This window comes from Rattus norvegicus, chromosome 10 (genome assembly GCF_021556685.1).
Source record: "Rattus norvegicus strain SHRSP/BbbUtx chromosome 10, alternate assembly SHRSP_T2T, whole genome shotgun sequence".
Lineage (NCBI taxonomy): Eukaryota > Metazoa > Chordata > Mammalia > Rodentia > Muridae > Rattus > Rattus norvegicus.
The window spans coordinates 111,536,992-111,562,678 of record NC_141543.1 but is presented as its reverse complement, the minus strand read 5'-3'; the positions used below and the strand labels follow the sequence as shown (position 1 = coordinate 111,562,678).

At 52.5% G+C, this 25,687-nt stretch overlaps 1 protein-coding gene and 1 long non-coding RNA gene across 2 annotated transcripts; one reads left to right on the top strand and one right to left on the bottom strand.

Annotated features, from left to right (window-relative positions):
- Positions 1–371: 371 nt before the first annotated feature.
- On the top strand, positions 372–7,530 carry LOC148003212 (uncharacterized). The gene is made up of 3 exons (XR_015631370.1): positions 372–923; positions 3,759–3,933; positions 4,810–7,530. It is a non-coding gene; the product is annotated as an uncharacterized LOC148003212 (long non-coding RNA).
- On the bottom strand, positions 7,251–12,922 carry Chmp6 (charged multivesicular body protein 6). Its single transcript, NM_001105856.1, is given in 8 exon segments — positions 7,251–8,216; positions 8,764–8,818; positions 9,745–9,825; positions 10,001–10,066; positions 10,632–10,718; positions 11,055–11,142; positions 11,236–11,345; positions 12,818–12,922. Coding segments are annotated over 8 exon segments (603 nt in total). The 5' UTR covers positions 12,881–12,922; the 3' UTR covers positions 7,251–8,163.
- Positions 12,923–25,687: the final 12,765 nt, after the last annotated feature.

Sequence of the window (25,687 nt, the reverse complement as noted above, 5' to 3'; positions counted from 1 at the left end):
TGGAGCTGTGACCCCATTTTGAGCCCCAGTTGTCACTCACTTGGTTGTTATCTCTCCCAGCGTCAAATGCTACCTTGACAGACCCATCTCCCTCAGTCTGACACCTGAGCCATCGGCCACATCCTTAAATGTTCTGTGCTCTAGCAGCCATCTCAGAGACTGACACTGGAGTTAGAGTCAGCCCGGGGCCCCACCCTGCCCACGGGAACTGGCCTGCACCGTGTACAGTGGCTCTGTCCTGGTTTTGCTCTCTCAGGGCTGGGAGTGGAACAGAAACAAAGTAAGGCTGGCCATCCCACACAAAACCACAGAGGGGCTTCCCCAGGACAGGTAGGCCCAGAAAAAGGACAGGAAACAGAAGCTTAGAAATTGAGATGCCTCTGCCTCCTCAGGGCTGCACCACCACACCAAGCTCTCTGGTTTTCATGAGACGGGGGTCTTACCACACACCTGGGCCGGCCTTGAACTCCTGCTCTTTCTGCTTCAGGCACTCAGGTATAAAGACACCTAATCGATGGCACCGGGACGATGGGACCGCTGCCCGTGAAAGGATGAGGTTATAGTCACTAACCTCACAGCACATACCAAGTTAACAGGGAACAAAGACCCAAGATAAGGACCAAGCCAGAAAAATTAACAACCTTGGGTCAGGCAAGGGGTTCGCAGCTATGACATCAGACAAGGAAGCCAGCAAAAGAGAAAACAAACCTGACTTCGTTAAAATGAAACCTGCCTGCCGCCATGCTGCACAGCGTGGGTAGACAAGGCCACCCAGAGGCCCGCCTGCTGCCATGTCGAGTGGTGCGGGCAGAGGAGGACACCCAACAGCCGAAGTGGCCTGCTTGGAGTTCAGATGGGAGAGAAAGAGAAGCGGCACAATTGGAGCCTCATGGAGAGAGGCCAAACTGGAGACTCAGCCTGTTGTGAGTAGCCCACCCTGCCACCTTAGGCCACGAAGTCCCAGCCTGAGGAGCATGTCTGGGTCTGTGGCCTTGCAGCGGCAGGGGCAGGGGTCTGTGCTAATGTCAGTGGGTGACTCACTAAAGACCATTCGGATGTCCCTGGTGGCTGGGACCATGTAGATGTTCGAAGGTTGTGCAGAACTGCCCCCTCCTCACTGCCTGCTGGAGAGTGTGGGCCCTTGACCTTGCCTGGGCAGTTTGGGTTGGCCCACCCCAACACGCGCCTCATGTTTGAACTGCTGGGGTGCATAAAAGGCTAGGCCCTGCGGATCCAAACCTACAGGATCTCCATGACCCAGGGCGACAACAGGGTATCGGAGAGGAGTCCTCTGAGGATCCACTAGCAGGGTCCAGAGACCTCGAACCAGGCCTCGAACTCATTGGGTATATAGTGTGACTGACACACTACAGTTTCCAAGACAAGATGTTTTCTGTGCTTTGGTTTGCTTTTGTTGTTGTTTTTGTTTTATTTTCCTTGAGTTGGGGAGGTTGCCAGGGCAGAGACAAGGAACAGGGACTGAGGTGTATGATGTGAAACTCAATAAAAAGAATCAATAAAAAGTTAAAAAGGTTAAAAACAAGAACTCCGGGGTTGGGGATTTAGCTCAGTGGTAGAGCGCTTGCCTAGCAAGCGCAAGGCCCCAGCTCCGAAAAAAAGAAAAAAAAAAAAAACCAAAAGACAAGAACTCCAAAGAAATCATAAAAAAGTAGCCAGCTTACAGAGTGGGCCAAAATTATGAGAGTTCTAATACCCAGACTACGTGCAAATCTAGTCTCATTATTTTTATTTCTTTGTTGGTTTTCTGGGACAGAGTCTCACTGTGTCACCCAGACTAGCCTGGAACTCACAACCCTGCCTCAGCCTGAGTGCTAGGATTAAAGATGTATGCCACCAACCCTGGCTCAGAATATAGAATTCTTTTTTTTTTTTTTTTGGTTCTTTTTTTCGGAGCTGGGGACCGAACCCAGGACCTTGTACTTCCTAGGCAAGCACTCTACCACTGAGCTAAATCCACAACCCCAGAATATAGAATTTTTAAGACACAACCGGGACAGGTTGATCTCTGAAGATTACAGACGGCCGCTGGCCATCTCATCTCACTGGTAAACCTGGGTGTATCCCCTTGATGACCCACAACTTTCCCAAGCGGCTGCACAATGTTACATTCCAGACAGGGCATCTGGGAGCTCTACCTTCCACAAAAAAAGATGAGAAAAGCTCACCTATCATTAAACATATGAGAACATGTATGTAAAGGCTGGGAGACGGCTCTGTGATAAGATCACGGCTCAGTTCCCAGCACCCACACCAATCACTTGTAACTCTAGCTCCAGGGGATCCCATGACCCCCATAAGCACTGCACACACACACACACACACACACACACACACACACACACACACACACACACACAGTTCCTAAGGGGAAAAGCAAACCAGGAACACATACCCTCATGCATCCGTCTCATGCACACCATGACAGGTAGTGAACGGAGCGTAAGAAATACCACCTTGGTGCAGCTGTGGAAGGTGGAGCTTTCAGACACCCTGTTGGGACTGTGACCTTGGGTACAGCCGCTTGGGAAAGCTGTGGGTCCTAAAGGAATACACCTTAGGCTTACCATTTACCAGGAAAAACAAAGGCAAGTGCTCACCCCAAAACTGTTTATAACCCAAGTCTGGAAAAGTGATGGTTTGTATATGCCTGGCCCAGGGAGTAGCACTACTAGAGAGTGTGGCCCTGTTGGAGTAGGTGTGGCCTTGGAGCAGGTGTGGCCTTGTTGGACTAGGTGTGGCTCTGTTGAAGTGGATGTGGCCCTGTTGGAGTGGGTGTGACCTTGTTGGAGTGGGTGTGGCCTTATTGTGGTAGGTGTGACCCTGTTGGAGTAGGTGTGGCCTTGTTGGAGCAGGTGTGGCCTTGTTGGAGTGGGTGTGGCCTTATTGTGGTAGGTGTGGCCCTGTTGAAGTAGGTGTGTCACTGTGGGTGTGGTCTGTAAGACCCTCATCCTCACTACTTGGAAGTCAGTCTCCCACTTGCAGCCTTCAGGTGAAGATGTAGAACTCTCAGCTCCTCCTGCACCATGCCTGCCTGCATGCTGCCATGCTCCCTCCATGATAATGAACTGAACTTCCAAACCTGTAAGCCGGCTCCAATTAAATGTCCTTACGAGAGTTGCCTTGGTCGTGGTGCCTGTTCACAGCAGTAAAACCCTAAGGAAGACACAAACCGAATGCCGGTCGCACTGATGGACAACCCAGCATGAGGAATGCCTGCAAAAGGAATGTTGCCTGGCCATTAGAAGGGCCACTTTCCACAGCAGATAGCTGGGAACCCACGGCAAGGAGTTGGTCACGGTCATGTAGAGTGCAGAGAGGATATGTGTTAGCTGTATTTCTTTTGTTTGTTGTTTGTTTGTTTTTGTTTTTTGGCATCAGCTATATTTCTTTCTTTCTTTCTTTCTTTTTTTTTTCTTTTCTTTTTTTCGGAGCTGGGCACTGAACCCAGGGCCTTACCCTTGCTAGGCAAGCGCTCTACCACTGAGCTAAATCCCCAACCCCATCAGCTATATTTCTTAACTGCTGTGAACAAATGCAGGAGAAGCATGAGGAGGGAGGGCTCATGGTCTGTGTAAGTGGAGTCCGTCGTGACGGCAGGCCCACCGCTGCCGCAGTGATCCGCTTCATCCCCTTTCTCCAGGCTGATGGACTTGCCACAACATGAGGATCGTGGCAGAGTGGTGGTGTCTCTGACCCTGGAGATGCATGTGTCCCTGACCCTGGGTTCTCATCTGCAGGTCCACTCCTGGGAGGAAAGGTCCAAAGAATGGCTTCTCTAAGCCGTGCAGGACAGCGCTAACAGCTGAGGCCCGGGTGCTCAAGCCTGCAGAGAACACCTTACACTTCTGTATTTATATGTATCTGGGAATACTTTACCTGTGCGGCAGAACACGTGTGGTCAGGGGACAACTGGTAAGAGTCGGTTTCAGGGGGCCAAACTCGGGTCGTCTGAGTGGCCTTGTTGGCCTGAGCCTTTAAAGCCCAAGCCATCTGTGGTCCTGTGGGGGGCGTTTACATCCAGACTACAACAGCAGGTTAGTGGCTGCTTTGGGTGGGCAGGGGGCCAGGTCAGGGAACTGAGGGACATCCAAGTGTTTCTTTCGAGGCTTAGAAAGAGTCTGAACTCACCCAGAGCCACCATAGTGAATTCAGCTACCAGGAGCCCAGTGAGCCCTTGCTCAGGTGCTGTGAGGAAGAAACATCCTTGGGAAACCTGGGGCGACAGAACAGTGGGTGACCTTCAGGTGTCTGGCATGCAGTGGTTTGAGTATGCTTGGCCCAGGGAGTGGCACTACAGGGAGGCACGGCCTTATTGGAGTGGGTGTGGCCTTGTTGGAGGAAGTGTGTCACTGTGGGGGTGGACTCCGGGACCCTCCTCCTAGCTGCTTCTAGACGCTTTCTGATCAAGATGTAGAACTCTTCAGTTTCTCCAGCATCGTGTCTGCCTGGACGCTGCCATGCTTTCTTTCCATCGTGATGATAATGGACTGAACCTCAGAAACTGTAAGCCAGACACAGTTAGATGCTGTCCCTTATAAGAGTTGCTTTGGTCATGGTGTGCCTTCACTGCAGTGGAAACCCTAACTAAGACATAACAGGAGGGTCACATCCTCCATGGAGGCTGTGTACCCTGGATGGCTCAGGGATGTCTAGAGGACAGGAATGTGCTGGGATAGCAGCCCTTTCTCCAGGCTGATGGACTTGCCACAACATGAGGATCGTGGCAGAGTGGTGGTGTCTCTGACCCTGGAGATGCATGTGTCCCTGACCCTGGGTTCTCATCTGCAGGTCCACTCCTGGGAGGAAAGGTCCAAAGAATGGCTTCTCTAAGCCTGCCATGTAACACCACCACTGCCTGGGTCTCCATGGGTGGTAGAACATGCCCTTCCTCCCAGAGGTGACTCTGGTGGATGAGAAAAAACACATTGCAGTTGTCAGCGGCTAAAAGCAAACATCAGCAAAATGATGACCAGCTGAGCCCTTGGCTGTAGCCCTCAAAACTGACCTCCCCAACCTCGCTGCAGTGGGGGCAGTAACCGGTCAGAGAGCTGAAGTAACTGTTGAGGGTTCGTCTCTAACACCTCCTCCACAAGGCCCAGAGAGGTTGGCATTTGTCCTGTCCAAACTCCAGAACCATGAGAAACAAACGTTGAGGAAAACGCTCATTCTGAACTATCCAGGCTTAGTCAGTCTGTCACAGTAGTACAAATTAAGACAGGCTTTGAAGTTGAGCCCATAGCTGTCGAAGGATTTGCCACCAAGCTTGAAGACCTGAATTCAGTCCCAGGACCCACATGGTGGAGAGAACCAATCCTGCTCTGGCCTCCATGGACTCCTGGCACCCACCACACACAAATAAATGTGATGAGAATAAGACAGTAGCCCTCAGTGGCACAGAAGTCAGCACGATTTACCTCTTTGCTTCAAACCCAGGGTCTATGAAAGTTCCGAAAGCTCTCTAATTGTGGGTGCCCTCGAGACGGTCTCACAACGCAGCCGAGCTGGCCTGGAAATTGTGTCTCTGCTCCCTCCACCTCCCTGGTGTTGGGATTGCAAGCGTGAGTTGCCATTCTGGACCTAGGTGCATGGAACTTGCATTTTGGTGACCAGCATACAGGATTCACTCCGAGGGCTGGGGACATCTGGGGATTCCGCTGCCCTGACGATCTCATACATGAAGGAGCCCAGTCGAGGTGCTGAGGCTTCAGAGCGGACGTTCTGTGTTTGGATCCAAATCTACCTTCACTGAGCCAGTGCTCTCCAAAGAGCCAGCCAGAAACCGTGCTCTCTCTCTCTCTCTCTCTCTCTCTCTCTCTCTCTCTCTCTCTCTCACACACACACACACACACACACACACACACGCACGCTCATTCCTCTGTGAACCCTCATCCTATCGCAAGTGCCTCTGTCTCAGCAGCTCCCACAAGATCATCTTTTTTTTTTTTTTTGGTTCTTTTTTTCGGAGCTGGGGACCGAACCCAGGGCCTTGCGCTTCCTAGGCAAGCGCTCTACCACTGAGCTAAATCCCCAACCCCCCACAAGATCATCTTAAGAGGTGACTTCTTTTGCCCTGCGTGGACCTCTAGGCCACAGCCTGAGGTGCCTTCCCAGGGAGCCCCACGCTATTGCTTGTCCTACACGTCCCAACCTGGCCACGTGGCCCCATTCATAACACCACTGCTCACCTTCAAAGGCTGCCTCTGGCTGGCCCCCAATTCTGCCACAGGCTCTATGCTTAGCTTGTGATTGCTGTGGGCCCTGCACCGTCCACACTGGCTAACAGGGAGCATATGATGAAACAGGAGGTCCAAAGAAGGCCAAAGGTCACAGGGCCAGGGGTAGAACCTAAGGGCTACCACCCCCAAGCCAGGTACAGCTACAATCCCAGCATTCGGAGAGCTGAGAGGCCAGCAGACAGCATGAGGCAGCATAGGCTACATAGCAAGACCTAGGAATTTATACTCAAGAGCTATTACTCGTGGCTGCCTCAGGGTGAGGGCGGCTCCCTGGTGAACAGCCAGTTCCCACCTGGCTCAGGTGAGATTCAGTGGGATCTGGGTTTCCCGGGCCTCTGAAGCTCTGCCTGCAGAACGCTCACACTCAGCACTGAGGGGCTGCAGGGTGTGGGTGCGCCCAGGGCCTGGATCTACTCCTGCAGGACCTGGGCATTGGCTTGGAGCCCCAGCAGCAGGAGTAGGTAGCGCCCCTCCTGGTGGGCACGGGCACTGCAGAAGCCACATCCACACTTATTTTTGTGGGTCTTGGTGGATGTCAAGCGTGCTCCACTGCCTCCTGAGAAACTCTGAATTCTCGTGCTAAGCCTGGCTGTGTGTGGAGGCTGCTCCATGCAGGGGACTTGCCCACAGTTTGCCAGATATGATGCTTCCCGTGTGCACTGCAGCCCCAAACCAGTTGTTCTCTCTCTCAAGATGATGTTAGACCTGGGATCTGGCAGCCCTAACTACCAGCCCCACGTGTGTAGAGTATGCAGCATGCACATTTGGAATGGCCAGAGCCCTGCCCTCTTCTACCTTCAAAGACAGCAGAACTCCGGGAGTCCCAGACTTTCATCAACCTGAGGTGGGAGCCCAAAGCCGCCCCCACCAAGCGTGAGGCCCCAGCCCTGGCTTTGCCTAGCATGGTGGTTAAGGATGTTTCTGTTGGATCATAGGCCACACTCCAATCCGCCTATGTAACTGCTCCTACACAGGGAACCAAGACACCAAACTCAAGTGCAAGAGGCCAAAGACCATGCAGGGGTCAACTTTAATACTGAGGTTGACCTGTTTTGGGTTAAGGAAGAGGTGCCCTCCTTTCCTGGTAGGCCCTAAGGGTATGTAAGACCCTTTGTTCCTCAAAGACTAGAGGACCAGAGATTGTCCATTATCAAACAAGTGTAGGGCTCTGGAGGTCCTCCCAGTTCTGTGCCTCCTGGGCGTTGGTGGCTTAGTGTGTCCAGGACACCATCGGGTACATGTCCATTAAAACAGGGTCTTGTCACCAACTTCAACATGCCTTTCTTCTGTGAACAGACTCCCAAGTCAGGCTCCTAGATCTGTCCATTCAGCAGGATGGCCCCTGGTCCACCTCCCCCAACATAAGAGGCTCAATCAAGTCTGAGGTGCCAAAGATGCTCCAAGAGATTTGGAGAACACCAGTATCCTAGGGTTTCTGTCACTAGCCCGCAGGGAAACAGGGATATCAGGATGCCAGGCAAGGTAAGAACTCCTCAACTGAAGCCCCCACCAGCTCATGTGAGCAGGAGATACAAGAGAAGGGAGCACAGGGACCCCGAGGTCTGAGGTGCTTCCTCACAGAAGAGCGCAGGTCACACGGGCTGGGTCAGCATGAGAACAGCACCAGGAGTAGTGGGCTGCGGCCAACGTGGGGTCCACAGCGGCCTGAAGCTGCGCCTGGCTGGCCGAGTGTCCACTTAGTCCAGGAGCAGAGATGAAGGTGCATCCAGACTAAATTGCACAACGTGGCGCCCTGACATCAGCTCCCGTGTAAGCTGCTGCTCCAGCCATCGGCACCTGCACTGGCCCGTCCAGCCCTTCAGGCCTCCTGGGAGCCCTCAGGGTTGACTCGCAGCCAAAGGCTCTGTGGGACAGTCCTCGGAGAATCCCTATGAGTCCCTGGAGGTTACGAAGCGGCCACCAGCTCTGCCTGCCTGGATCTGGCCTTGGCAGGGGCTTCTGTGGAAAAACAATGGTTTGTGATGAGCACAGAGAGCTTTCAGAGGATGAGGCCAGAGGCTAGGGGTAGGGTATGCACAGCAGGGGACGTGGGTTATAAGCAGGACGCCAGATGGATCTACAGACTAGGGGCATGGCCTGGAGCTCCCAGAAGCTACAAGGAACAGAGGGAACTGTGGAGCTACCCTGGGTTTGAGCGTCCATTTAATCCACTGACTAGAGTGTGTGGAGGCTTCGGAGCCATGACCATGACAAAGCAGGGGCAGCACTGTCCCAGGGAGGTGAGTTCCGGGGGATCTAAGCCCTTCAGGGCCTAAGTGGCAGACAAGTCTTCTCCCAGGCTAATGTGTTAGCGTGACGCTGTGAGCTGGTTTGGCTCTCACGAGAGGACCTAAGAGGCTGGGCACTCTCTCTGCTGAGCCAGGCACAGGCACAAGCACACTTTCCCACTGTGCTGTGGTGTGGTGAACAGTGTACTGCTCCCTTTGAGACTTGGGTACACTCTACTCCTTCAGACCAACACATCACACACAAAACACAACGATACCTGGGCTTGTGTCAGGCAGGGGCTCCGAAGGAACCTCTGGTAACTCGATTTGTTCCTACAAGAAGCACAGGAAAGGCGTGAGCTGTGTCTCAGGCTGCCCTGGCTCTCAAGGGCGGGATCTACTCACTAGCTGCTCTCGGAGGGAGGGACACAGCTGCCACCAGATGCCTGGCCCTGTACTCCCCTAGCTAGAGCGTCCTTATAGATGGTCACTGCAGGTGACAGGCCACTACAGGGGCTGAGCTACTCCAAGAGTCCTCAGAGTCCTCAGTGATTGCAGCTATTCTCAGGAATGTCAGTTCACAAGGCAAGGCCTGCAGAAGACCATGGGGAAAGCAGGCGCCCAGGGGATGCTGAGTCCCTGGGTGAGGAGGCTGAGACTGGCTTCTGCTGTGAAGCACTGAGGGGGCTGCAACCCCAGAGGCCTGTGGTGGAGAGCTGCCCTGTGAGCGTAGGTGGTCCCTGTCATCCTGTGTGTGGCCTGTCTTCCCAGTACCTCATAAGGTTCCTGGGCTGCAGACAGCGGGTAACTCTGGGGACACAAGGAAACATTGGGAAGCAGAAGCCATGGCCAGCATGGCAGGCACAGAGTTTGCACCCTGGATATGGGGCAGACACAGCTGTTACACAGCAGCAGAACCCTAGGGGCCTGGAGTGCAGAGGTGGACAGTCTCCACTGAGTCACCGGGGAGAAGAAAGCAAGGCTGACTGGGCAGGGCAGGCTCAGCACTTCCTCTCTGTCCACACATGGGTCACATGGGTCAGCAAAGTGCCGGCCCAGCCTCCAAACCACTCCCTACACAGCTCCCTCAACTGCCAGCCCGGGTGTGGAAGAAGCTTGGATCGGTACAAATGAAAATCACCGTAGGAAGGAAACTGGGAAACCAGGACTCTGGGGTCGGAGGTGACAGTGGGACACACCCACACAGAGGCCCAGAGGGTCCTGTCTCCCAGGGGACCAGACAGCCGGGGGACCTGTACCTGAGTGATTGCATTCAGCTCTTCCAGGATGGCATCCTCGTCCTCCTGGGTGAAACTTCCTGCCAGCAGCTCATCAATTTGCTGTGGAAGGAGGAGAGGTTGAGGGGCGTGTCGGTGGGGCTCTGTGCTCCCCCCAAACACTGAGGGGCAGTGAGGGGTATTTTAACTGGGGTCTGGTTTCCCCTGGGGAGGAAGCAGTGGCTAGCCATACAAATGCCAACCTGGCAGTGGGGGAGCCTGGGCCCAGGACACATACCCGCTGGTACTCCACGGCCTCCTGGGTCTCGTCCAGGATCCTCTCCACCTCCTCTATGGACATCACCTGGGGACAGTGGTGAGGGTTCAGAGATGCTCAACAAGGAAGATAGCCCACAGCAGGGCCACACCCTCAGCCTGTCTCTCCTCTCATCAGCCAAGTCAGGGAAGTGGGCCTGCCCTTGGCTTTGAGCCACACCTGCCTTCCACTGCCCAGCCCTTTCCAGAACAACCCCCACAATCTAGAGTAAAACAGGTCAAAACTGGAAATCTTCCCTGGTGCTGTCTAGACTTCCTTTGTCTATAGTAAATACAGTAGAATACCCTGCTGGCTCTGATGCGATGTACACCGGACCCTACCCAGAGGGCAGCCCACTCACCACCCAGCGCTGCTCCCAGAGCTCTGAGGGGAGGTAAGTACTTACTCCCTGGCACTCAGCACCAGTGAACCCAGCTCAAAGGTTGTGCTGTGCCACACCTCCCTCCAGTCTCACTGGTCCCTGCCAGGCAATCCAGCTAGACTTAGGTCCTGATCTGGCACAAACTCTCCCTGTCGCCTGAGCCCTGCAGCTGCACCCGCCCGCCCGCCCGCCTGCCCGCCCGCCTGCCCGCCCGGCCCCATGAGGACCTACCTGGTGCATCTTATTCAGACATTCGTTCCCCACCTGAAGCCCCTCCATCACCTTCATCTCGATCTGCGTGAACTCAATGCTCTGAACCTGAAAGCAGCAGCCAGGGGTCAGAAGCCCTGCTTGGCTCTGGACCAGCTGAGTGACAGGCTTCTGTCACTGGAAGGAAGGTCCTACCCTTCCTGGTCCCTGCGGTGGCGGCTGAGATTTACTGAAAACATGCCGGAGGACATTCAAAGGGTGCTGACTGACTTTCAGTGGCTCCAGTCGGCAAGGGCAAACCAGGAAGCTCCTACCTCAGCACTGGGAGACGTTCAACCCTCACCAGCCTGACCTGTTCCCTGCTTTTCACCCTGGGGTGGCCCGCCCCCAACTCCATTCCCCAAGCACTCGGGTTCCCAACAAAGGTTCCTGGCCACTACCTACCATGGCTTCCAGGCTGCTGATCTGGTTTTCTGTCCTATCGAGCAGTTGCTCCCGGTACCTCTTCTTCTTGAGTAGCAGCTTGGCCCGTCTGCAGGGGAAAGCCACTGTGTCTGCCCTGGCCCGGCCCAGGGAAGTACCTCCTCTCCCACCATGCTAGCCCTGGGGATTAAATGCTCCTTACTCTTTCCTGCCATCCCGAAGCAGCTGCCTGGCCAAAGCCCGTTCCCTCTCCAGCTGCTGCGTGACCCTCTTCTGGTACTGCCTCAGCTTGTCTCTCTGCTGCTTCAGTTGCTGGGGAGAGAGCAAGATTGCAGGCTGGTCAGTGGCTCCTTCTGCCAGGCCTTTACCAGGTTAATGAGTCCCAGCACGGCTAGGACGGGCCAGGCAACCCTGTCTAGCAGCGGCCTCTGTCACCCAAAGGATATGGAGCAACATTTAGAAACCTCTCCAGTCTTACAATGCAGATGTAATGGTGTGCCCCAAGCCAAGGTCCACTGTGCCAAGGAGGAGACTTTCACCCTACTCGGTCACAGGAGAGCAAGGTTGTGAGCAGCCTGAGCCCAACCAACCAGGCCCTGGAAGGTTCAAATGTAACAACGGACCTGAAGTTACATGCCATCTTCTGCCCCACCCTCCCCAACTGTGTGCCCCAAAGTGGATGCACAGCCGCCAGACAAGTGTGTTTAGTCCTCCTACTCGGGCAATTTCTTCTTTGTGTCCAAGTGCCAACACTTCAGATGGAGCTATGATGAACAGGTGCAAGCCCTGGGCACATGTCACACCCAGGATCACACCTTGAGGAAGACCATTTGAAGTGAAGGCAACGGACACCTTTATGATTCAGTGAGAAACCATTTACCGTTGACTCTAGGTTACCTGGGAGAACAGGCTAGCTGGGATCTCTGCTAGTGCACTCTGTGTATGTGTGTGTGTCTGTGGGAGACGGTGAGCGTGCTTTGAGCTCCCCCACCTTCACCCAGTGTCCTCTACAGGGTCTGCCCCACAGTGGACATCAACTACATGAGAGAAATTGTTCACTATTTCTACCCTTCAGGGTTGGAGACTGTGAGCTCTTCTTGGGTGGTTATTTCTGCCAGCTGTGTACCAAGCATCGGGTACCTTGCCTGGGGAGACCAGGGGAACCCAATGGAGCTGGCAGGATGGCCAGGCTGTGCCTCTGGAGATCAAGCAATCTGAGCAGATCAGGTGGTGGCAGCAGTAACTGGGCCTAGGCTCTTTCCTTTCTGTGTGCCTAGCGCTCTGGGTCTGTTCAGATGTGTGCCCCTGAGCCCCCGAAGTCCACGGAGGAGCAGACAAGGTGTGTCCTGTCTGCAGGATCCACCTCTGTGACAGTTCTACTTGGAAATGTAGGGCGGTGTCCTGAGACACCAGTGTCTCGGGGGCTTCTTGCTCGCACAGAGGGTGCAGAGATGGGGGGCGAGCACCCTTTTCTAGTAGGAATCACACTGAGACTTTTAGTGACAGCCACGCCCACGGAATCTTTATCTGGGGTTTTTCCTAGGAACTTTCAGTAACTTATGGCTTGGGGTGTCAACGCCAAGGCCACAGGCTTCCTTCCTGGCATCCTCTCTCACGGATCAGCGCTCAGCCCCTAGACACAATCCCGGTCTTTCCGGGCCGAGCCGCGACCGGTCCAGGTGCCTGCAGCTGGACAGGCGATAGCACCGGAAGCGCGGCCCACGCCACTTCCCGCCTCAGTTTCCCCCACGGGCTCGGCCCCCCGCCCGCCATCGGCCCCTCACCAGGATGGCCCTGTCCTGTTCAGTGACCCGGCTCTGCTTCTTGCGGCCGAACAGGTTGCCCATGGCGGCCCCGCGCCGGCCGGCCGAGCCCGTCGCCGCCGCCCCGTGCGGCCACCGTACTCCGCCCGCCCTACGGCGGCCGCGCGGAGCCACCCGCCTCAGAACGCGAAGCAGCTTCGTCCTTTGCGCAGCGCACCGCTGGACTTCCTAGGCTGTGCGAACGCCCTCCCTCGCCCTTTCGGCTAATCAGATAGGACTGTGATTAATTTAGTGCACCTCAGAGGAGTGAGCCTAAGCCAAGCGTCCCGACTTTCAAAAACGTCCAGCCATCGCATCGCCCCCTCCCTGATGGCGCAGAATGAAACACACAGACACACACACAGACACACACACACACACACACACACACACACACACACACACACACACACACACAGACACACACACACAGACACACACACACAGACACACACACACAGACACACACACACAGTGTTTTGGAACCACAAGTGCGTGCTGAGAAGCTGTGCATCAGCGTTCACCTGCCATTAGCTGTCACCTTCCTCCCCTAGTCTCTTCCCTAGTCTCTCGCTGTGGACAGTCCTTGGGCTACTGATGAGTCAGCCCTGCTGCTGGGACTGACACACTGACCCCAGGGATTCTGTGTCCCACCTGCCCTTTGTAGGCTCTTGGTGAGTCAAGTGGAGAGCAAGACACTCATGATGTGTGGGGCTCTACACCCTAAAAGCCCCCAAAGATGCATCATTGCCCTGAATTCACTGTCTTTGCTAGGAGAGGAGTCTTCCTGCTTCCCCGCAATAATTATCCCTTTGGGAGACAGTCCAAGCAGCTGAGCCAATTACTAAGCATTCTCGTTCATTTACACCTTTCTGAACTATGGGCTCAGTCTTAGCCTCAGGCTCTGCACATTATGAACCGAGTAAACTCGGTGACTATCCCTTGGCAGGCAGCACCTTCTGATTCCTGAACTGCCTGCATTTTTCCTTCCCTGTCCACAACTCCTTCAGTAAACAAGAACAGAAGGCATGGAGGGGGCTTTCTGGTGTCCCAGCAGTGTCTCTTATGAGTCCTCAGCCATAAGAGGCTCCCAGTCTTGACTTTTTTTTTTTGTTTTTTAAGTTTTACTTGTTTATTACATATAAGTGCACTGTAGCTATCTTCAGACACGCCAGAAGAGGACATGAGATCCCATTACAGATGGTTGTAAGCCACCGTGTGGTTGTTGGGAATTGAACTCAGGAACCTCTGGAAGAGCAGTCGGTGCTCTTAACCACTGAGCCATTTCTCCAGCCCCTATTGACTTGGTTTTAAGAGCAGCACGAGAGGCCAAGGGTTAAGTCTATGGTAAGGACCTGACTACCAGACCTAGGGTTCTAGCTCCTTCTATCTGTCTCTTAGTTTCTGGAGGGTTGGTTTTTGGTTTTTGTTTTGATTCCCAGGCCCCTCTAACTAGCCAGGAATCCTGCACTCCAGGGCTCTGGGCATTCAACTGCCCTGTGGGCTCAGCCACTGGCCTTAGTAGCTTGCAGTCACATCTTAGTCTCCAATGCTCTGTGGGCCAACTGGCCCCGTGAAATCTCGGTGATGGTACCCTGTCCCTGTGGTCAACCCGGCTATAAAGGGCAGCACTGGTAGAACTTACTAGAAGGCTGGACTTCCTGTCTGTGTGGTTCTCAAGCCTTAATGGAGGGCATGCTCTGGGGTATGGGACAGAGGTCATGTACAGGTCCAGTGTGTATGCCTGGCGGGTCTGGGACTTGCTATGCAGACTAAGATGGCCTTGAAATCACAGATACTGGCTTTACTGCACATAACACCCACTTTTCCCTGTCCACTCTGTCTACTCTGAGCTAGGATGTCCTGACATCGCAGAGTCACTGAAGCCCAGTCTGTCAGGTAACAGACCACAGCACCCAGAGTCTTGCTGGGTGCAGCAATGTAGCTAGGAGTAGTCACTGCCCAGGGAGGGTTCTGCTTCCACCTCAACACTCTGGAAGCACTCCACACATTCTTCCTAGTTCTCTGCCCGTGCAGAGCTGGACTTGTCTGAATTCTTTCGTCTGAAAGCCAGGGTTTGGCAACTATGGCCTGAGAGTCAAACCAGCTGGATCCCCTCTCCCCTTTTCGTACAGCCTGCAAGCTAAGAATAAATATGATTTTGACATTTATTTGCTTACTTATTTTTTTTCCTTTTGTAAAAAATGTTTATCAATTCTATTTTTGTATAAAACACAAGGGAGAGACCTGGCCAGTCAACACATGACTGACCACAGGGAAAGGAGTTTATCAAACTTCGAGAGTCTAAAAACATACAAATGTGTCTTCTGTCTACAGCAATTGTCTATGCTTTCCCACACACCGACTGGTACCCTCTGCCCAGTCACACACAGTGAGGACAGCAGGTTTGCTTACTTATTTTTGAGACAGTGTCTTGCTCTGTATCCCTGTCTGTCCTAGAATTGACTATGTAGACCAAGCTGACCTTGAACTCACAGAGATCTTCTTCCTTCTTTCTCCCAAGTGCTGGGATTAAAGATGGGAGCCACCATGCCCAGTAAGGTTTCTATATTTTAAAAGGATCCTCTCTGTCTCTCTGTCTGTCTCTGTCTTGGCTAGTGTGACGGTTTGTATATGCTTGGCCCAGGAAGTGGCACTATTAGGAGGTGTGGCCCTGTTGGAGTGGGTGTGTCACTGTGGGTGTGGGCTTTAAGACCCTCATCCTAGCTGCCTGGAAGTCAGTATTCTGCTAGCAGCCTTCAGATGAAGATGTAGAACTCTCAGTTCTGCCTGCACCATGCCTGCCTGGATGCTGCTATGCTCCTGCCTTGATGATAATGGACTGAACCTCTGAACCTGTAAGCCAACTCCAATTAAATGTCGTCTTTATAAGAGTTGTCTTGGTCATGGTGTCTGTTCACAGCAGTAAAACACTAACTAAGACAGCTAGTTTTATTTCAACTTGGTATAAGCTAGAGTAGCCTGAACGGAGGGACCCTCAGTTGAGAAAATGCCTCCACAAGATCCAGCTGTAAGGTATTTTTCTTATTTAGTGATTGACTTGGGAGGGTTCAACCCATGTGGGTTGCCATCCCTGGGCTGGTGGTCCTGGGTTCTATGAGAGAGCAGGCTGAGCAAGCTATGAGGAGCAAGCTGGTAAGAAGCATCCCTTCATGGTCTCTGCATCAGTCCCTGCTTCCTGTCCTGATTTCCTTTGATGATTGACCATGTGGAAGTATAAGCCAACTAAAACAAACCCTTTCCTCTCCAGCTTGCTTTTGGTCATGGTGTATCATCACAGCAATAGTAACCCAAACTAAGAAACACCACACACACACACACACACACACACACACACACACACACACACACACACACACCCCACTGGTAGAGGACCAGAACAGGAAGGGGGGAGAGGACAGAAACCTGTGTCTTCTCAGAACATGAAGTCTTTCCTGTTTGCTTCTTTTTATTTTCTGAGGCTACGTTTTGCCGAGCTGCTCAGGCAGCCCTTAAACTCACCACCCTCCTGCTGCAGGTTTCCTGAATGTTGGTGCCATGACAGCCATCTCTCTTTAGTCCTTTAGAGGAACTGTTCCAATTCCTACTCCAAGCCATTTCCTGCCGTGTCACACCATGTGCCTGAACCCTACGATCTGCCTCATCACAACAAAAGGTGGCTGTGGAGGTCCAGGAGGAGGATGGGGACTCCTGAGTACACATTCGTTTTACATGCACTTGCCGCTGCCAAGCCCCTCTGGTTGGAGAGGGGGTCATGTGATTTGGGAAGGCCAATGTTGTAAATCCAGTCTTCTCCGGAGTTCATGGTTCCTGCCCTTCCATCAAAGTCCTAACATTTTTCTCTCTGGTGCGAGGGACAGGACCCAGGATCTCTGTGTTAGGCAAGTGCTCTACCTCTGTGTTACACCCCAAATCACCATCCTAACCTTCGGGAGCCAGTGGTCACCTAGCGTGCATCGGAGCAAAGGCTCTGACCTGCAGCAGTGCTGGTCCTCTAGCTGTGAGACAGGAGGGATCCCTCAGAGAGGCCAGGGAGCACTGGTCTTCTTACTGCTAGGGCTTTGGAACCTTTGAGCTACCTGGTGACTGCTGTGAATGCCCCAGCACACTGATGGGTCCACTGGCTATGACCCTGCTGCAGCTACTTGGACCCCATGTTATGTCAGGTGGCCCTTTATCATCACCAGCCGGTGGAAGCAGCTTCCTTAGGCAACGCTCACATGCCATGGGCAGAACACCCATTTCCCACAGCAAGATGCTCAGTAGCATATTCAAGCCCAATGCCAAGGTCGGATGTATACCGCAAGTCTTGTAGAACCGCTTCTGCGCTGATGCGCCTGCACTGTCCAAGAAAGAGCAGGAAGCTGGACTGCTCACCTGTGCAGGAAACTGACACCGAGGCCTGAGACCTGCAGCCATCCAAAGCGTGTGCGGGAACACAAGGAACACATGAATAGCAAATGCCAAGAAAGAGCCGTGGGAAGCTGCTGAGTGCCTGGGAGAACACTGTGCCCAAGCTGGGGAGACTGTTGGGGCGGAGTGTGTGAAGGAGGATGGCTGTAGGGCTACCTATGGCTAGTCACGTGAGTAAAACACTGCAAGGTGAGGGTCTGTAAAGAGGGTCCACTGGGAACTGCAGGGCTAGAGAAAAAAAAGAGGGTGCTGGGTCCCAAAAGGGGCTAGGGGGCGAAGTTCTGTCCCATTCTCCCTCAGGCGGTGGAAACGGAGGAAAAGAGGACGCCCCCTCCACCGTGACCCACCCCTCTCCCCGCCTCCAGGTCTGCCTGCAGTTCTATCGCCCTCTGCTGACGCAGCTTAACCTTGCACTCACCAGGCCCCAGCTACACAAAGCTGACCCAGGAGGGAGTTTGTGACTTAACCGCTCAAAGTGAGCCCGTGATTAGGACCATCATGATGTGTCCAGGTTACAGACGCAGAATAGGTCCTTTCTGGAACCTCTGTATGCTTCTTCTTGAAACTCAGCCATCAAGCCAAGAGGGGCCACACAACCTGGAAAGAAGCCAGTCAGGACTAGTTGTGGTTTGCCTGTGAAATGCCCCCCACAATACTCTGCAGCTGTGCTATTTGGGGAGGGTGTGGGGACTTTAGAAAGTGGAGCTAGGTTGGAAGATGGGTGTTGGTGACTGCCTTTGAAGGTTATGCCTGTCCCTGGTCTAGTCCTCCATCTTGGTTTGCTGTCCACTATTATGTGAGCAGGCTCCTCTTCCACAGCTCCTGCTGCCAAGACGCTGACGCTCTGCTTCACCACAGGAAACTCTTCTTTAGAGTCTCTGGTAGTTATTTTTATCTCAGTCACAGGACAAGCAACTAAGAGGGAACTCATGGTGGTGTGTTTCAGCCCCAACCACAGCTTGAGGTCAGCAGGGCAGAGATGAGCCTCTCCACAAGCTCCACACAACCCCACAACTGTGAGGTGAATGAGCTGTGGCTGTTTTTACCAGCTTCAGGGTGTTACACACCCATGGGTGATTGCAATGGTACTTGTTGGGGCCTCAGGAAGGCAGAGGGAACATACCCATAACACTTGAGTAGGTCATTGCCGTCTGGCCCTGGCCTGCACTTGGTAATCAGGTGAGAGTTCTTGGCTTTCCACTGAGGTCTTCTTTTTAAAGTGTGTGTGTGTGTGTGTGTGTGTGTGTGTGTGTGTGTGTGTGTTCATGTGAGTGCAGGCGTGTAAGCGCCACTATGTATGTGTAGAGGTCGGAGTACAACCTTGGGTCCTACCCTCACCTCATCTGAGGAGGATTTTTGCGTGTTACATCCACTAGGCTAGCTGACTCCTGGGCTTCTAGGAATCTTCCTGTTGGTACCTCTCATCTCTCTTTGGGATGTTGGGATTGGGGATGCCTCCTATGGTGGCTGGCTTTTACATGGGTTTAGGGATTCAGGTGGTCAGGGGTGGGGGTGGGCATCTCCCTGGCCTGCTACTGAGATACTTTGTGTCTGGCCTGTTGACCCCGTCACCCTCAGCTCTAAATCATTCACAATGAGTAGAGGCCCTCCCAGCCCCTGTCCTGCCTGCTGCTCTAAGCTTGACATCTTTCTTGGTAACTAAACCCATCCTTGCCTACCCCAGGTCTCTGAGGAATAGGGGACCCATTTGGATGACATCTCCCACTTTTCTCTCCAGTCTACAAGGTTCCTCACAGACAAGCTCCTCGGGTTCTTTGGGAAACGTGAGCTACTGTGATGTCGTATGAGTGGTCCCAGGAGGCTCAAGTGTTTGAACATCCATTTCCTCCTTGGTGGCAGTGATGAGGGAGGTGACAGACCTTTGAGGGTTAATGGTTCTGATAGCCCTCTGATCCACCCCACTGTGGATGGCTGCTGCTTCCACTCCTGCTGCTGTGGTCAGAGCTACTCTGGTAGAGAAGTACGACCTCCTGAAACAGCAGGCCCACACCAGCCTGTTCTGCTCTATGCTGTCCTTGATGGGTTTTGTTTTAAAAGGCACACATACAGCTGCTCCCTGGGGAGACAAGAAAGGTAAGGAGCAACTTCCTCCTGTGGCTTGACTTTAGTACACCTTTCTTTTGGAGAACCATCCCCCCCCAACCTGTTTTGTTTTGTTTCTTTTTTGTTATGCCAGGGAGGTAACACATCTCAGTGAAACCAGGCAGTGACAGGCAAGCCAACTGTCTGGACTTTTCACATACAGGGAAGCTGATGCTGGAGTCCAGGGCTCAGGCTCAGGGTATGTGCCAGTTGCATGAACTCAGAGGGCCAGGGCTATGCTTCTGTGGCCTCTGAATCCATCTTCCTGATATTATCCAGCCAGAAAGCAAAACCGTGTGTGTGAGTGTGTGAGTGTGTGTGTGTGTGTGTGTGTGTGTGTGTGTGTCTGATGATTGTGACAGGACTCAGCCAGTTCTCATTTCTGTCAGGTCTGAGGGTGATGCTGCCCCAGGTATGGCCTGCAAGCAAGGGAGCTGTGCAGAGGGGTTCAGGGCTTCTGGTGTGAGAGGGGTCCTTCATCCTCTTTGTCCTAGTAACTTCCGGTTTTCTGCTCCAACTCTTACACAGGTGACCTGCAGAGACTGAGAATTCAGTCCGCCCCATAATCCTGCACCCTGCAGGGTACAGCTTGCTTGTGATCTACAGGCACAGCAGCCCTGCCACAGGAAACTGGCTTTTCTCTTCTAGCAGCCCCACGTGTTTCCTGGTTTTCTCACTCTGCCTTGAACTGAGAATTTAAAATCCCTTGTATGTCATTCTAAAAATGCAATCTTCCTGGTGCTGGCAGACACCCGCGTCCCACCCCACAGCCCCAAGCTCCACCTTGGTGCCGTTCTGAGCTGTTCCTTGGTTGCCTGACTCTGCTTTCCAGAAAGGTTCTATTCCAGGCAGTGACCAGGATTTAACCAGAAGCCAGACCAGGCAGGGTAGGAAGCGAGTGTCCTGTCACATAGCCCTGGGGTCATCAACCAAAATCGTTGAAAGAGTCAGAGGAATAAAGAGGGCAAATTTCTCTACAAGTCTGTGGGAGGCCACACCAGGCTTTCCTTGGCTTCCAAAGGCGACATACTGTGATCCTCGGCTGCGTGGCTGGCAGAACATCACCCCAATCTCTGCCTCCACCTTCACACCACATCTCCCACTGTCTGCGTGCAAATCTTCTTTATAAAGAATCATCACATTGGACTAAGGCTTGCCTCAACCCAACTGTACCTACAACAGCCCTATTTCAACTAAGAACACGAAGTACTGGAGGTCAGATCATCTGTATGAGGCTTTGTGTGTGTTTGAGTACTGCTTGCACACACACACACACACACACACACACACACACACACACACACACACCTGGAACTGGAGTTAAAGATGGTTAAGATTCACCATCTTTGGGGGGGGGTATGCCTCTGTTAGAGGAGCTAGGTCTAAACCATCTCTCCAGCCCATCAGCGTGCGTTATAGGACAAACAACTCAATCCATGCTGCCACAGAGCCTTTGCTGCACTGGGTAACCGGTGTTGGATTCTGAGTGAGGCTGTTTCTGGAACTGGACTGAGCCAACAGAGGCATCCTTGTTGGGTTGGATACTTCACCTAGAGGCTATTTAATGCTGAGGACCACGTGCTTCGAAATCACCGAAGGGTTGCAGGAATGGAGGCTGGGGAATACCATCCCTGGATTCCAGCACAGCAGCTTCCACAAGAGCCATGAGAGCACACAGAGGCCACAGATGCAGGCCTGCAACTGAGGTAACATGAGGTCAGGGGAGGGGCAGAGCTGTCAATCAATGTGCACCAAGCGGTGAGGTGCAAGCTGGCTACAGGCAGGATGCAGGCAGGTTATAGGTGGAAAGGTGAAAGGGGATAGTTAGGCTGTAGGTCCGCAGGTGGGGCTGTGAACAGGCCTGTGTACTGTCTCCATTGAGCCCGCCTTCTGCTGAGTGAAAGAAGGCCAGACTAAGACAGTGATAACACACCTTTCCCATCTCCAGAAAGTTTCTTATAGGGAATCTAACTTGGATCTCTTCCATGACTTCCAGCTTTGCAACATCGGCTAGCAGTGGGGCTGACACAGTGCCAAGCCATTCACAGGCAGTCTGCAATGGGGGATACGAGGGGAGTGGGTGATCAGGGAGGGTTTCAAGAGGAAGTGGTATGAGGATAGCTGGAGTGTTCATTTCTGGGTCTTCAATTTTATTCCACTGGTCTATCTGGCTGTCTCTGTACCAATACCATACAGTTTTTATCACTATTCCTCTGTAATACTGCTTGAGTTCAGGGATAGTGATTCACCTGGAAGTCCTTTTATTGTTGAGGATAGTTTGTATGTAAGTGTAATCCCTGTGTGTTGCTGGCACTGGTGGTTGCTTCTGTCCAGATGACCCCAACCTCTAGCAGGGAACAAGAGTTGGCGGGCATGGGAGCCACTCCTTCTTGTGACTCTTGGGACTGTGTCAGCTTCTCTGGGCCAGCAGCCATCTAGGGTTGGAAAGCAGGAAGGAGTTGAAGGGCAGCTCACCTTCTCAGGCCTCAGCAGGGCTCTGGATGGCCCAGTTGAAGCCAACAATCTACCTGAGTCAGGAATGACTGACTTAGCATGGGAGGCCTACCCAAGCCAACGTCAGGGTCTAGAGGCCAGAAGTTTGAGGCTATGCTGGCCACGCTGGAAGAGGAATGGGCCCTTGTCTTAAACAAGTGCTTCTCTGACACCATGTCATCTGGGTATGACATTCATGGGTATCAGCTGACACTGGGGAACGTAAGGCAGGGGCCACAGCTGTAAGTTCCACACACTGCATGGTGAGCCACAGGTAGAACAGGTAGGCTATAGGTGAGTTATAGGGGGAGGTGCGAGAGGGCTGTGCAATGAATCCAGTGGTCCTAGGGCCCTGGAAGCTCAGACTAAGGAGGCAGCGACGCAAGTAGCAGAAAATATGAGACAAGCCCGAGAAGGAACACTGTGGAGTCAGCAAGCAGACAGCAAATCCCAAGGATAGGGCCTGAGCTCAGGGCTTGGTGCTGCCCAGTAAGGATGCTGCAGACACCTGCTTGCTTTCAACATGGCCTGGATTACCAGCAACGACAGATCGCTTGCATGTACATGCTAGACCTTCTAGAGGAAATTCTGGGGGAGGAAGGGCTGCTCTGAGGGAGCTGGGGGGCAGAGGAAAGCACCCCTCTTGATCTCTTTGATACTTTGGGTACTTAGTGTTGATGCTGGCTGGCATTCAGGGCACACATCTTTGAAGGATGCCGTCAGTGTGGCTAGTAGCAGTCCCTATTGAAACCACACGGTGGCGCTGCAGGCCAGGCAGCTGATGAGCTTCTGTGAACGCTAGTAACTTTCATGCTGAGGCCCTGTCACAGATGTGCCTAGATCTGGTGAAGCAGCTTATTCATTCACCCCTCACTCTTTTGATTAACAGAAGGCTAGTTTGTTCATTCGCTCATTCCCTCCCCAACTCATGCGTTTATCCACCAGTGACTTACTCACTGGTTCATTTGGTACCTACCATTTGTGGTCTTCCCTGATCTGGCTTGGGTGTATGTGTGCGTGTCAGGGGGAAAAAAAGTGGTAAAGTGGGGGGGGGTTTGGGGTTAGTGGTTAGGGAAGGGGGTTACACCTGATTCCAGAAGCCTGATGATCATCAGACATGACAGTGCAGGACAGTGTGGCGTGGGGTAGGGGACAGGCTAGCATGGACAGCTAACCTGGTAGCTTTGGTAGCTATGAGGGGTGACATAGCCTTTGGTGCCTTACCTGCGTGAACCAGATGCTGTGTAGGAGAAAATCTTGGCTGATAACACAGGGTCTGTAGTCTTGGCTGATAACACAGGGACTATAGTCCAGCGCAAGCTGACTGCATCTCATAGGGACAATGTGTGATACAGAGTCACGCCTGTAAACCCAGAACTCAGAAGGGTAAGGCAGGAGGATTAAGAGTTTGAGGTTAGGGGCTGGAGAGATGGCTCAGTGGTTAAGAGCACTGCCTGGCTCTTCCAGAGGTCCTGAGTTCAAATCCCAGCAACCACATGGTGGCTCACAACCATCTGTAATGAGATCTGGTGCCCTCTTCTGGTGTGTCTGAAGACAGCTACAGTGAACTTGTATATAATATATAAATCTTTAAAAAAAAAAAAGAGTTTGAGGTTAGGCTGGGCCACATACATGATCTTATCTCAAATACCAAAACTAAAGCCAGAAGACTCAACAACCAAGCCCAATCCGGCCAATCTGAGACTGATCACAAAGAGTAGAGGGCCGGGAGGTGGGGTGGCTCAGGTGGGTAAGGGACCTTGCTGCCTCATGATCTGAGTTCAATCTCTGGGTCCCACAGAATGGATTCCACAAGGTCCTCTGACCTCCATGGCATGTGCATGCCCACACACGTGCAGGCAGGCATATGCTCTAAACAAATAACATTAATGAAAATAAAGAATACACACATTTTTCACGATTCTGGATATTAGGGAGTCCAGGCTTCAGTAGGTACAGTGGCTGGCGTCAACCTAGGCTCTGCCTCTTAAGACAATGCCTTGAATGCTTTGTCCTTATGTGGTGGAAAGAGGTGAAGGGGGCTAACCATGTGATTCTTCTCACCCCACGTTCATTGATTCATTCACTGGTGGCCATCTAGGTGGTTTCTGCCTTATGAACAACATCCTGTAAATATCCCTCCAAGGTTTCTACGCGGTCATGAGCTTTTGTTTTCCTGGGACTTATATTTAGCCCTGAAATTGCAGGGTTGTACCGTAACTCTGAGCTGAACTTCTTGAAGAGACACCAAACCACTTTCTGCAGCTCCCACCCCTTCTTACACTCCCCACCATAGTGCACAAGTGCTATGATTCCTTCACGTCCTGGTGGACATGAGCCACTTTCCATCTTCAGATTAAAGTCGTGTTGGCTGGTATGAGATGGCGTCTCCCAGAAATGTGGTCGTATTATCTAGTGACGTTTTCCACGTGCTGGCTAGTGATTTGTTTTCTTTGGAGAGATGTCTGATCAAGTTCTATACGGATTTCTTTTAAAGATCTTCGTTTATTGGGCCTTTATAATGTATTTTGGCTAGTAAGCCTGTATCAGGGACATGATTTACAAATATTTTATTCAGTTTTGTAGATCAGGTTATCTTCTACATCTTTTTGTTGTTTAACAGAGGCTCATTATGGTGCCCCAGGCTGACCTTCAGATATATAAGCTAGTCGTGTCCACAATTGTCCTGACTTGGCTACCTGAAGCCTGGGATTAGAGGCGCTAATATAGTGTGTGGGCTCTTTTCACTTTTTTACATCTTCGTTTAGATTGCATCTCATACTACAGGCCAGGCTGGCCTGAAAATAGTGACAGGCCTGATTCTCCATCCTCTTGACATAAGTCACCACATTCAGGTTGAAGATTCTTCTTCACCCACTGAGCAGTCTTTTCACAAACCTGAAATCAGTCTCTTATTTTGCATTTCTTGAGCTTCTGGGATTTTCCTGTCTCTGCTTTCTATCTTGTCATAGGAATTCCGGGATTACTGACGTGTACCACTGTGTCCAGTTTTGAAGGTGCTCTTACCCACTGAGCCATCTCCCCAGTCAACATTAGGTCTCGTGATCTGTGAACACGGGAGACCTTTCCAGCTCCTCAGATCCCCAGGTTTCTTGGATGTGTTGTTTTGTACGTCTCCAATCTCTGTTTATTCCTAGACATCTTATTATTTTGCTGCTGCTTTAAGTGAAACTGGCATCTTAATCTTTTCAAGTTGCTCTTTGTTGGTGTGTCATCCTCCCCCAAATCTATTTTATTAAATAGCAAAACAATTAAAAATAAGTCTGTATGTGGGCTCTGGACACTGGATGGTTACTTTCTCTGTAGAACTGGAGTGGAGGAGAGAGATTATTCCTTTCCTTGGCAGGTCGCAGGGTGGGTCCTGAAGATGGTTGGGCTTCACAGAAGAGCATCATTGGGCCCTTCCCAGAGGGAAACTGAGCTCAGAGCCCAAAGCTGGGGGAAGATGCTGTCCTAACCCTAGACATCTTCTCCCTTGGCAGGTCACGCTACACCACATACACACAAACTCCGGGTCCTCCTGACCTGAATCCAGCCATGTAGACCCTTCCTGTCTAAGCTCCCTTGGACACCTTGTCTCCCACAAGGATGCGGCTGCTAGCCTACAGCATGTACTCACGTGGTCTCTGCTCCACTTACACAACACCCACACCACAAAGTAGGCTTTGGGGCGCAGTGGTTGGGTTGGTTTCAGGTCTGTCTTTGTCTCATCCCCACTGTGATACAGGTGGCCTGGAGTAGTCACTTCCTGAGGCTGAGCAGTCACTCCCATGTGGATAAGGCCCTGGCTGCAGCTAGTGC